General features: G+C 38.2%; 1 protein-coding gene across 1 annotated transcript in view; it reads right to left on the reverse strand.

The window, feature by feature from the left end:
- Window positions 1-13,078, reverse strand: part of SLC24A2 (solute carrier family 24 member 2) — a 121,678-nt gene that overhangs the window by 35,737 nt on the left and 72,863 nt on the right. Inside the window, exon 5 of the mRNA XM_061609513.1 lies at window positions 618-713. Within this exon, the coding sequence (XP_061465497.1) occupies window positions 618-713 (96 nt within the window). The remainder of the gene's footprint in view (window positions 1-617; window positions 714-13,078) is intronic.

A 13,078-nucleotide genomic window follows, 5' to 3' on the forward strand; every position in this document is an offset into this window, starting at 1 on the left:
AAGTTATTCTTTTACAGCCACATCTTTACCTGCCTCACACCTGATGTCACATATGACAGGTGGGTGGGATTTGGGAAAATGGCCTTGTAAGCCCGATTAGGATCCCTGATGGGCCTAATTAGGCCTGTGGGTTGGAGGTTCCCCACATTGATCTATTATTTATTTATTTAATTAATTTATATCCCACTTTTCCTCCCAGAAGGAGCCTAGGGTGGCAAACAAAACACTAAAAACACTCTAAGCTTAAATAAAATTAAAAGTGAAAAAGATGTTGCAAAATGAAAGCTTGTTCTTCACTTCTGTTTTAATTCTGGCAGATACAGTAGCACTGCATACACGAAGAAGCCAACAACAGTTGATAGAGAAGCATATCTGCATTGCAAGATGGATGAGAATACCATACCTACTCACATTTTGCAATACAGACACAAGTTTCTTTGCATCCACATATGTGCCACAAAAAGACACATACTATTTTGCAACTACACTAAACATATATAGCAAAGGTGTCATAGGATTTTGAAATGCAGTATTTTCTTAAGGAAAGCATTTCATATATCTGAAAATGAAATAATTTTTTAAAAAGGCAATAAGCTGTGCTATACTCCTATACCTACCAGCATGATTAGCACTTCCATTCCGTTTTTCACCATCCTCCACCTGGCACTTTTTGGCCATCTTATGAAGAATAGATGCCCTTTCTTTGAATTTTCCTGAAAGAAAACAACACCACTGTTAAAGCACAGCTATTTGTGGAGGTAGATTTTCCAGTCGCTGCCTCAGCTTTTTACACAGTGAAAGCTGCACTGATTTCTTCTAATTTGAAAAGTTAGCTTGGGGACATGTGTTTGTGTGTGTGTGTATGTGTGTGTGTCCAAAGCTTCTACAACATTGCAAGACAGCACTTTTGACAAACGGGGCACATTGATTTGTTTTCAATTAATGCTAAATGAAGAAACCTAGCAGAATTAACACCAGCTTTTATAAATAGAATGACTGCTATGCTTTTCTGCATTCCTAGGAGACAAATTCCAGAAGGGCAATTTTGTTTGTCTGCAGTAACAACTTATTGCTCAATCCTGCGTGTGTTTACTCTGAAATCTCAATTAAGTGGATTGTACCCTAAGAGGCCTGTGGCAGCCTAAAAGCTAACACATTTATTGTGGCATAAGGATCCACATGCTAGAGCTTGCCTTGTCATTATATGGGTGACATCCAATAATGTCCATCTGACTGAGCAATGGACTTCTTGCGCAACAGAACTCCCCTTTCCTCTCCTCCCTTGTAGCTCCTCCCATGTCACCAGAATCTGTTCCAGAAGATCCCCCCACCCAATGTACCAGATTTGGGGGTTCATGGGGGGCTGCTGGGAAAAGGAAAGAAAGGAGAAGTCCACTCATACACCAGTGGGTATTATTAATGAATTCATTAAAACGTTTTTAGATTTCCTTCCACTGAAAGTCTGAAGGCAGTGGTTTTAAAATATGTATCACACATTAAAACACAAACCATATAATACAGCTGATAAAACATATGCTGTATAAACCCAAGACCACCTTTCTGTAACTCAAAGAATAACAGCATTAACTTTGTGTAATCTAAATATGCCTTAATTTATTTCCTCCATTTTGGTGCTGAACAGTCAGCAGGAATTGGCTTGATAAACACCATGGCCCAGTGCCTGACATAATTTGGAGAATCAGGAACAAGACTGTGTGCTTGTGTGTGCCCGTTTCTCCTTTTCCCTCCTTCATACTCCCAGGGCTTGGAAGTAATTTGTTACAAAAATGAATTACTTGTAATTCATTACTTTTTTGAGGAACGAGTGGGTAATTCCTTTACATTTTGATTGTAATAGAACTAGGAGTAATTTTACTACTTTTGTGGAGTAATTGTAATGTTTCCAGAATTACTTTGGGGCAATAGTTGGGGGGGGAGCAGGGGAAGTCTTCTGCTCCTCTGATTTGTGGATGAAAGTCATGTGCCTCAAACTGGGCTTCTGTGCAGCGTCGCTCTTCCCTCATGCTCTGTGGGTGGGTAGGAGGCAACGAGGGAGGAGGTGGAGAGTGAGACGGGGTGGAGAAAACAATTGTTTAAAAAAATGGACGTTGGTGGAGAAGAATGGAGTGGAGGGAGAAAGGAGCCGGAGGGCAAGAACATGGATAAAGGAAGAGGCAGCAGCAGAAGAATGGAGATAAAGAACTGTGGAGGTGAAAGATGATGTGTATGTGTTTGCACTTGGCACACAAAGATGCCTCCGCCACCCTTCCTGGGTACTTTGCTGCATTTGCTGCATTTGCAGTATTTTAACTTTTTTGCATCTCAGGGGAAAATGTTTGCTTGGGTGGGTGTCCCTTAGTTGGTGGCAGGGCAGGGTCCGGGAGGTGGTTAAATGAGAGAGATTATGCTTGCTGGCTGAGAGTGTGTGTGAGGGGGTTGCACTTGGTCTGACATGCAAAGATCTGGGCAGTGGCCTCTGCCTCCCTCCCCACCTCCCTTGCCAGTGGAGAGACCACCGCTGCTACCTTATGGATAAAAAGCATTATTCTACTACCTCTGTATGTGTGTGTTTATTTTTAATGTTGTTTTAGGTGACTTAGGTGTGCAGCAGCCAAGGCCAGCACCTTGTAGGCACTCTAGGTTTTTAAAAGTAACTTAAGTGTAATTGTAGTGATTACTTTTGAGTAACAGTAATCAATTCCTTTCATAACAATTGTAATTGTAATGGTAATTTATTCCTTCCTTTTAAAAAATAATCTTCCAAGCTCTGCATACTCGATAGAGGAGAGGAGATGCTTCAAATTGCAGCAAACCACACTTTTCAATTTTATCTGAATAGGAGAAACTGTCTTTTGCACAGACTAGGATACTTCCCATGGTATATACACGTATTTGCTTTGTTGTAGTGTTGTCTTTATACAAAAAGCTTTTGCACATTTTTTAAACAATGCAAAGCCTGTGTTCAAGAGGTGAAGGGAAAAATGAATGTATGCACCATAAAGAAGCGATCCTTCTTTCAAGCTGTCTTCAACTCTTTGGGAGAAAGAGTTGTGTTTCCAGCTATAATTGGGATCTGCACAGTGTGCACCTCTCTCTTCTTGGGCTAAAAAAATACTTTTAAATTAGTAGTGGAGTGATTTAAGGATATAGCTAAAACATAATGGAAGGTAATAGGTAGGGGGAATAGTGAATATTTGTGTGGGAGAGAAACAGAAGAGAAATGCTTTTCTGTTTCCCTTTTCATTACATTTCTGAGTCACAGATGACAATGGTTTTTGCCCTTCTTTTTTTCAATTGACCTTATTGAGCTCAGATCAGTTTCTAAAAATGTAATCTTTGAGGTCTTCTGAAAGGTTTTTGGAGCACAGAGGACAGCTGGATGCAGTGAAGCAACGCAAACTGGGACAAGAGGAGCAGCCATCTATGAAGGCATAAAGCTTAGATATAATCAAATTATCAAATAAAAGCTATCCATGAAAATTGATGGACATCAGTACAGTTGGTCTTTCTAGCTGCAGGCTGAATGCATCCATACAGAAAAAAATCTGTTATTTTAAAATTGCAATTTCAGATTTATATATTTTAAAGTTGCTATTGGTTTTACACAAAATGATGTATTTGATACACATGGCACAGCTGGAAAACAGGAGTATTTAATACAACATAATGCAACAGCATATTTGTTCAATGGGTGGACAAAAATTAAGCTTCAAGAAAGGAAAGTCAGACTATTTAAAGAGTTGTTACAAAGAAGACAGATGAAGAAACAAGTAATGAGATATCATATATTCGTTGCTTACTTTATTCTAATGCAGTGGAAAATGCAAAGCACAGTAAAAAGACTACACTTCTGGATATGCGTAGGAAAATGGATGCATATCTATTATGGAGGCACTGGTACATGTACACAAAGCACTTTGTTAAAACTGCAGGAAAGCATATTTATAGTCTGGTCCTATAGCTGGGCAATGGTGCAAAATCACACCTGTTCCTCTTGCAGCCACTGGGATTCATGTACAGGCAGTTGCTACCGTCCCCAAACGAAGACAGTGGAAGTATGTCATAAAGCCTTGCACTGACAGTCAGGGGCAGGGCCATGAGGAGAATAGCCTCAATTTCAGTCCGTTTGCATGACATTCAATAGACCAGGGAAGGGGAACCTGGTAGTGTTAGTCTCACCTTCCCTGATCACTGGCCATACTGGTTAGGGATGATGGGATTTGGAGTCCAACAACATTTGGAAGGCTAGCCACAATCATGCAACAGACCTTTCTCACTGTACTGGAACCCTAGGAGCTTAAAGGACATGAAAACATCCCATTTGGGAGTAATGTGCTACAAGTTGCCTGGAAGGCAAATGTCTTTGCTTCTCTCATCAGAAATCGCTGCAGTGCTGCAAACAGCTGTCTCAACCAGAGCTAAGCTTCAAGCCCACAAAAGCCAAGCAGGCCAATGCAACCTTCTGCATACAAAGATAGAAAAGCAAGAGTGATGTATGTCAAGAACATTTCTGAGAATTGGTGAGGAGAGAGAAAGGGGCATTCTTTATTAGTTTTCCATGGAGATGGAACTAATTTGACATTGATATGTCTATATCTATATCTCCACCTGCTCTTTAAAATGCTTTATATAACATTATTTTTATAGTTATAAAATAATCCCAAGGAAGAATAAGTTCTAAGTACAGCTGCTAAGCACAAACTTTTTAAAAACAATTTTGCTATCCAGCCCTCTACCAACAAAGGTAATACTTTGTAGCAGATAACTTCCTGTTTCAGATCCATTTTCAGCACCAAACCACATTACATTACATGACTGCATGCATAACTTTACAGCTAAAATGGCACATAGTCATCTTTTCTTGCAACTCCCAAAGGTGGAACTTGGCATGTTATATCAGCTAATAAGTGTTTCCTAGACACATGTTGTCTGGTCAACATGAACTAAGGGACAGGGTCATTCTCCCTACAAAAAGCCATTTCATTTTCTTCTGGTCTCAGAGCTTCGCTGGGAGGAAGCAGTAAAAACAATGACTAGGAGAACAACTGGAGGAGTAAAGCAGCTCTCATCCTGCCACTTGTTCTTCCTTGCAAATGCCTCTTCCCTGCATGAGAATTATAAGAGAAAAGTGAGGTTGAGAACCTCACATGCAGTTCTAACCTGAGTCCAGCAGTGGGAGCAGAGGACAGTAATTTCACCCATCTCCATTCACATATCAGATACTTGGGGAAAATATGGCATGTACTTACAAGATTGAGCAAACTGCTTATCAGACATAGTTTACATTTTTTAAACTGGTCACACTTGTCAACTTTATCTTACTTATCATGTGGATTGCACAACATTACCTCACCTCAGTGAAACACTCACATTAATTTACTAGGTATTTGAAACTTTGAACAATGTATACATAATGTTATCAAAATCAAAATGTCATATTTTAGCCTTTCTGTATCAGAAATGAAAAATGTAATTAACAATTCTTCTTCCTGAATCTTACATTAAAAAATACAAGTACATTTAGGCTTCAGTCTTATACACATTTACCTAAGAGCAGGTCACAATGAATTCAGTGGGGCTTACTTCTGTATAGATATGTATAAGATTGCATGAAGAATGACGTTTTTAAAGTCCACATACAGTGTGTTATTAGTGAAAGCGAGTGCTATGTTAAAGCAAAACGGATTTTGCAAATGTCACAAACGTAAGTTGGTAAAAATGTTAAGAAGTATGGTAGCACATCACACTATGTCAGTGAAATCATGCAGAGAGGAATGAAAAAACCTCAAAAAGAAGAAAAAAAGTAACCACACGTGATTTTTCATAGTTTTAAAAAAAGAGTAAAAAAATCCTGACACAAGAATTCTAAAATATTTCTTACCTTCTTCAGTCATTGTGTCATAATATTTTAGCTTTCCATATGATCCAAGCTCTACAACATTATAATAAAAGACACAGAGATAAGGAACCAGCAGGCATTCGAAATAATCTACATGCTTTCACACATTCTTAATAAGATTCACAGCAATAATCTTTCTGCAGAATAGGCAAATATTGGCTTGTTAAAATGACGCATAGTTGTTTTTCATGAGAATCGCTTCTGCAGTTAATATAAGCATCTTGTGCAGGATGGTTTGAAGACAAAATGTTGTTGTATACACCAGCAACTCAGAGGACAGTAACTTTTCGAGTGCCGCTGGGAAATGACATTTTCCTTTCTTGGGTTATGCTACACAATGTACTTTTTTATATTTATATAACATAATGAAATGTAATAAAAAGTGGTTATATTTTATCTCTGTAAGATGGCAGCATCCCTCCAGTAAAATGTAGATTCAGGCATCATGTAAATGGGCTCAGTGAAGTGGTTCCTTATCACCCAAATGTATCTTGGCCAAAAAGGAGGATAATGCTTGTGCAAAAAGAAACTACAACATTGGTCCGTCCTACTGACATTATTCTGAGGGTGATGTCACATCACCAGTTTATTGCGCATTCATCCTGATTTTTTTGCAGGGAGATTAGACAATATTGGCTATTTAATGAACATTTATTCTGATTTGTTTGAGGGGAGGTTATATTAAATTGCATGAAAGTAAGTTTTATTCCATACTTCCCAGTCACTTTCCTTATCGCAAAAAGTCTGATCTTTTGGAGAAGTAGGTTTGTTATATAAAACCTCCCCAACAGCTATAATTGTGTAACCTGAATTTGCCGGTATACAATTAAATCCTACCCTAAAATAGCAGCAGTCTGGAAGCGCCCTGGAATACATGTTACCAGAGAGGAATGTGAAGAAGCCATAGAGAAGCAGCTCTCATGCCCCTTAGGTAAAATATAAACGAACCCAATGTTACTTTCTGAGAATCTTCGTTTGTAACCTACAATTTTATGTTTTAAATTTAACATTTATTTAGCATCAACAGTCTGCAACATGCTCAAGATAATGAGTGTGTTCCTACAAAAGCCTATATAGTGTTCACTGGGATATGTATGAAGCCAGATGAAAATGTTGGGTAAGAAATGAATTTAATGATTTAATTTAGGATGTGGCTGTTTGTGTGATATATTTTCATATCACACACAAAATCTTTTCTTTTTGTTTTTCATGCAAAGTGTACAATAAATGGGAACAACCAGATTTATTTATTGCTTACTGTTGCTTTATTTGTGTTTCTAAGTTCCCACTGCATTCTTTTTTTAAAAAAATTATAATATATATGAAAAAGACATTTTTAAGGCTGCAATCCTATAACTACTTATGGAAGTAAGCATCACTGAAATCACTAGGACTTACTTCTGTGTAAACATGTATAAGATTGCACTATAAGACCATGTAATTTGGACAGCTGATTTGCATTCAAAATTACATTCTTTTCTGCCTTTAGCCTGATTTCTGAGGCCTGCTGAGCCCCAAAGTGGACGGGAAGACTAGTAGACGCTGGTTCTATTTACAATACTGCCCTCCTATAACATCTGTGTACTTTTGATAATGCTGTGAGGCATTGAAATAGCTGTAGATTCATGCAAAACAGTAATATGGCAGTGCAGAGACAAGAGATAAGAACTGGCTTGCTGGACCCAGGAGTGTCAGCCAGAAACATGAACTTGAAGTTCACAAGCAGGACATAATGGTGATGGCCACCCTTTAACATTGCCATACAGTATCTGGCACTCAGAAATATACTGGCTCCAATCATGGAACTTTGATTCAGGTATCTTGACTAACAGGCAATGATAAGAACCATCCTATATGAATTCATCTAATCCTTTTGAAAGCTATCAAAGGATTACTGAAATGATCTTAGAATCATCCTCCACCCCGACTGATCAAGCTCCATGTTGCTCCAGGAGTGTCCAAGGAACTACATGGTAACATGAGTGATATGGGCTCATCATTTGCAAACTTTGCACAGGCTCCAGCTAGCTGCACTGCCTCCTCTAGAGCTGTACTTTGTCCTCCTCCCACCCTGGATTTTTTTGGGGAAATTATCTTTTTAATTTGTGACATGGATAGACAATGGCAACCTCCATTTAAAGAATGAGCTTGTTTTAAGAACAGGAGCAATTTAAGAATAAGACTTTCTAAAAAAATCAGTGAATAAGGCAGGCCGTGCACAACAGAAGCCACATCTAAAAGAACCTCTGCTTACTCAAGGCTATCCCTGACTGATGATGGATTTTACATCACAATCACCTATAATTACTTAAGTGACCCTAAAAAAACAAAAACCAAACAAAAACAGCCTGTTTACAACATGACCCTTGAAGGGTTAAATATTAGAACTTTGTATTATGGGTTAGGGTTAGACTCCACCCCTTAGACTTTCCTTTGCTCTGCTTTTCAGTTTCAGTTGCATTCTCTACCTGGACAGCAATAAAGAAGCAGGTTTGTTTGCCTGCAGGAAGAAGTAAGTGTTTCTTCATCCTGCAGTTATTATAATGAGTAGAGCAGGAAGGATTGGGTGCTTCTTGCTACAGAGTGAAATAAAGAGATAATTTAAAGTGATCTGAAAAAAATGGCTACCCTAAGTCACTCTTTACTCACTACACTTACAATCATAATGGCTATTTTTTCTTCTTTTTCTTGAGTACTTGATAGCAAAGGATGAAAACAGCCCTAGAGGATTAGAAATATTGCTGTGTATACAGTTAGCTAGCTGGCTGGTGGGCCACCTAGGTTATAACTCAGGCCTAACTTCTGATTTTTCAAATATGTTTAGCTCAGCATGAGGCATTTTCAGGGTTTCTGAACAGAAAAATCAACCCAGCAACTGGGGAAAAATCCAACTGCTTTCCATAAATAGTTTCCAATTGCCCAGTTAGTCCTTTATATACTGCCAGTTAAAAAAAAATCCCTTAATTGTCCAACAGGAAAGAAAAACTAAAGGTCAGGAACAACACTAGAAGGAGGGACTATCAAGGAAGAACAAACACTCCATAGTATTTATTTTCTCTCTGCCCTTCCCTAAACTTCTAGTATAGGAAGCCTCGTTTTTCAGGTGGAATCTAAATCTGAGATACCTAATGCAGCATCAAAGCCAAGCTCAGGAGCTGACTGTCATTACTAAAGTAGTTCAATTCATGAAGAATCAGGACAGACAACAGGTGAAAGAGGACTGTAGATATAGGCAAAGTCAAGCTTTTGAGTCTGGTATTCCTGGGAATCTCAAAAAAGTGTGCGAATTCAACAAACATCATTCATGTAAGTTAACAAACACTGTGGATGGAGAAGAAATGAGGCGAAGGTCACTGCCTTCCCTGGCCTGGCCCTCACATCCTCTCCATCAGTATTGGGGGGGATTGGCTGGCGCTATTCACTTCTCTCTCCAAATGACCCACCTAGAAATGTGGCTGCCCTACCTAACAAGGAAGGCTGGCTATAAGGCTGACTCCAGCCCAAGTACATTGTAAGAAACCATATCTGATTTCTTATCCTCACATAATTCCTTCCCATTCAATGAAGCCAATGTTTCTGGGCCACTGGCTCTGGGTACTCTCTTCTCCCCCATTTCAGTCCCTTCAGAATGCTACCATCAAGTTTGTAAGCGATGAGGTCCAGAGTCTCAGGTATGGGTAATCATCACTAATTGTCCATTTTCAGCCAATGTCTCCTTTTAAGTTTCCAACCCAGAATAAAGAGAGGGAACAGTAGACTATTCCAAGTGTCCTGGGAGCCTGTCATTACTTAGGCCTGCTCTAGAAAATATGGATTTTGTAGGGCAAAGTTCCTTTTCCACATTCCTTTTCAGAGATCAAAAGTCTCATTGGAATAATGCAAAGTTACACATCACAATTTAATTGTGATAAGTTTAAGGGGTTAGGCACAGAAAACATCTGCGTCAGGGAGCTTTATCCATTCAACAAACAAAAGGAAAAGTCTTCTGTAAAGCAGTATATCATATAGCACCAATACAATGAAGCTGGGATTTATATAAGATGTAACCAGCACTGGAAATAAAGCTTTAGTTCAAAGAAATACTGGGTTAGTATGATAGTTGCCCAACTATCGTACACCCTACATCATTGTAAGAGAACTGATGTATTTATGCTTTTAATATTTTTGGTGTGGGTGAATTGTTCTAAATTACTTTTAAAAATTACTCATGAGATAAATAGGGGTGCAAAATAATAAGAAATTAAGGCAAATTCTTCATAAACATGGTGACTTTCCCCATTGTTACATTCTAGTCTTACTTTAATAACTGCGTTTATGAGCATTTGTCATTGACTACCAAAATTGAGAATTTACAGATCTCTAATAATAATAGAATTTTAGATGTTATTCTCTCTGTTTTAATGGAAGCACTTAAAAACTAATTATAGAAGCAACGGTCCATTATTTTGCTCTTTGTCTATTGTTTCAATTGTTCATATGTATTCTCTTCTAAAAATGGTCTTAGTTCAGGCACATTTCCACAATACTCTCTCTTGCTTTTAGGTATAAGGTTATTTATTTATTTATTTATTTATTTATTTATTTAATTTGTATCCCGCCCTTCCTCTCAGCAGGAGCCCAGGGCAGCAAACAAAGCACTAAAACACTTTAAAACATCATAAAAACAGATCTTAAAATACATTAAAATGAAACAACATTAAAAACATTTTTTAAAAAACAACTTTAAAAAAGGGTTAAAAACATTATTAAAAAACATATTAAACAATTCTGACACAGATGCAGACTGGGATAAGGTCTCAACTTAAAAGGCTTTTGAAAGAGGAAAGTCTTCAAAAGGCACCGAAAAGATAGCAGAGATGGCGCCTGCCTAATATTGAAAGAGAGGGAATTCCACAGGGTAGGTGCCGCCACACTAAATGTCAGTTTCCTATATTGTGCAGAACAAACCTCCTGATAAGATGGTATCTGCAGGAGGCCCTCACCTGCAGAGCGCAGTGATCGACTGGGCATATAAGGGGTAAGATGGTCTTTCAGGTATCCTTGTCCTGAGCTGTATAGGGCTTTGTACGCTTTGTAAGTTACTGTTACAATTTGCCAATCTTAATTGCTTAAAGGTTTAGGATTCTGTTTCCTGATAAAAATAAAATATACCTTATCTGTGCCTTCCTGTACTGGCTAGAACGTATAGCCAATTTAAGAATGTCTGGGTTTTGCTTAGTATCCCACATTAACATTGTTCACAAATTGTAAGGTATTTGAGGTAGTAAGAGTGATTTTTTTTCACAAAAGGACAAATCTGTTTCATAGTGCTATCTGTCAGCAAGGCCTGACCACATAACAGTACAGGCCTAATCACGTAACAGTACTAAAACAACTGTTAAAACAAGACTTGCTTAGAAGGCTTTCCTAATTCTGTGGGAAAACCATGTTCACGTATCCCTCCCCCCACAAGATATTTACAGTGCTGAAGGGACAGAGCAAAATCATAATTAAAAGAATCCTTGAGAAGACAGTGAAGAAAGGGGCACCCTTGCAATATTAACTTTTTTGCTCAATTCTTTGTTTTTTAAAGATCACACAGAAAAACAGGGGAGTTGGTGCTCCCCTGTTAATTTTAATTTAATTTTAAAGTAAATTTTAGATTTTTTTAAACAATTGTAAATAACATTTTCTGGTATGGTAACTGGTGACCTTTTTAGTGATACCAATTACATGCCTGCAACAGTTACCCTACTATCTTACACCTTGCATCATCGTAGAAGGACTGATGTATTTATGCAAGTTCAAATCCGTGTTCAAATCCAATCCCTTTTCCATTGGATTTGAACTGATGCTCAAATTCCTCATGAAATTTATATCATGATATGGGCTGGTTGCCCATGGCTTTCTATTTATACGGCTAAGCTCTGGAATTCATATGGAATTCAAGCACAATTGTGTTCTGACATATGTATGGCATTCAAAATGGTGTTGGAAGAAGGAAGTTTTGTGACACATGGCTCTTTCTTGAAGTTGTACAAAGTACTGCACAATGTCTCCTCTCATGTCGTGCTGAATGGTAGTGGCAGCAGTTTGAGGTGCAGATACAACTGGCATTATTTTAAGCTAATATTCTTTGGGATTCTAGAAAGAGAGCTTATCCTTAACGTTGCTCATCCATGATCTAAGGAAAAGATGAGTGCCTGTCAAAGGGATATTTGAGGAAAATCTCAGGTAGATCTAATATGGACAGAATAATGAGAAGGAGGGAAACAAAAGAAATGTTCAGAGAAGGCGTTTATTAAAAGAAGAGTATTTAGAAAAATGAAATAATTATAATGAATAAATGGTGGCGGGGGAAATGCAAACAATCATACATTGAAGTAATATGGACACAATTTTCAGGCACTCCTGGTGATCTAAAGCGATTGAGTGATTGAGATCACTAGTAACCTTTAAAATTCTGATGCTGCAAATGAATCTAACTTCTAAAATTATGCAGAACCAGTCACTGGCTAAGTCATGGTTTGTTTAGCCAAAATGTGGTTTGTGTGAATATGTGAATGTTGTCCAGCAGACTAACCATGGTTAGTGTTCAGGCATGATGAAAAGCCAGGGTTAGTTGCTGGCTTACACACCATGGTTTCTTTTTAAAATGTGGTTTGGCATTATGGCACCAGGCTTGCTTAACTATGGGTTGTTTGGCCACCCCATCACAGACACTTGCCAAGCTATAGAGGAAAGAGCAGCGAGAAAGCAAACCAAGCTAAAAGCCATTGTTTGTTTGCTTGTCTGAGAGATGACTCATGGTTTGGTGAACAAGTCTTGGTTAAAACAAACCATGCCTTAGTGTTATGTGCGAATGCAGCAAATGTTACTACATTCTGTGTAAATAGTGTGGAGCAAGAAGAGGCTTATTAGCAGAAGACCAGCCCATTTGATTAGAATATATAAATTACTACCCAACATATTACTCAGATTATTTTACCACGCAGATGGTAAAATTAACAAATGGTGTATGGCTGCAATCAGTAGGGTAGCCAGATGTAAAAGAGGACAGGGCTACTGCACCTTATTAGCTGCATAGAAATTTCAGCTGGTGTAGCTTGTCATGCAAGCTATCTCTGCTGAAATTTCCTATTCTGTACAATTATTAAATCTATCCTCTTTTGCATCTGACCATCCTAACAGTTGGGGCAC

The sequence above is a fragment of the Rhineura floridana genome, chromosome 1, assembly GCF_030035675.1.
Source record: "Rhineura floridana isolate rRhiFlo1 chromosome 1, rRhiFlo1.hap2, whole genome shotgun sequence".
Classification (NCBI taxonomy): domain Eukaryota; kingdom Metazoa; phylum Chordata; class Lepidosauria; order Squamata; family Rhineuridae; genus Rhineura; species Rhineura floridana.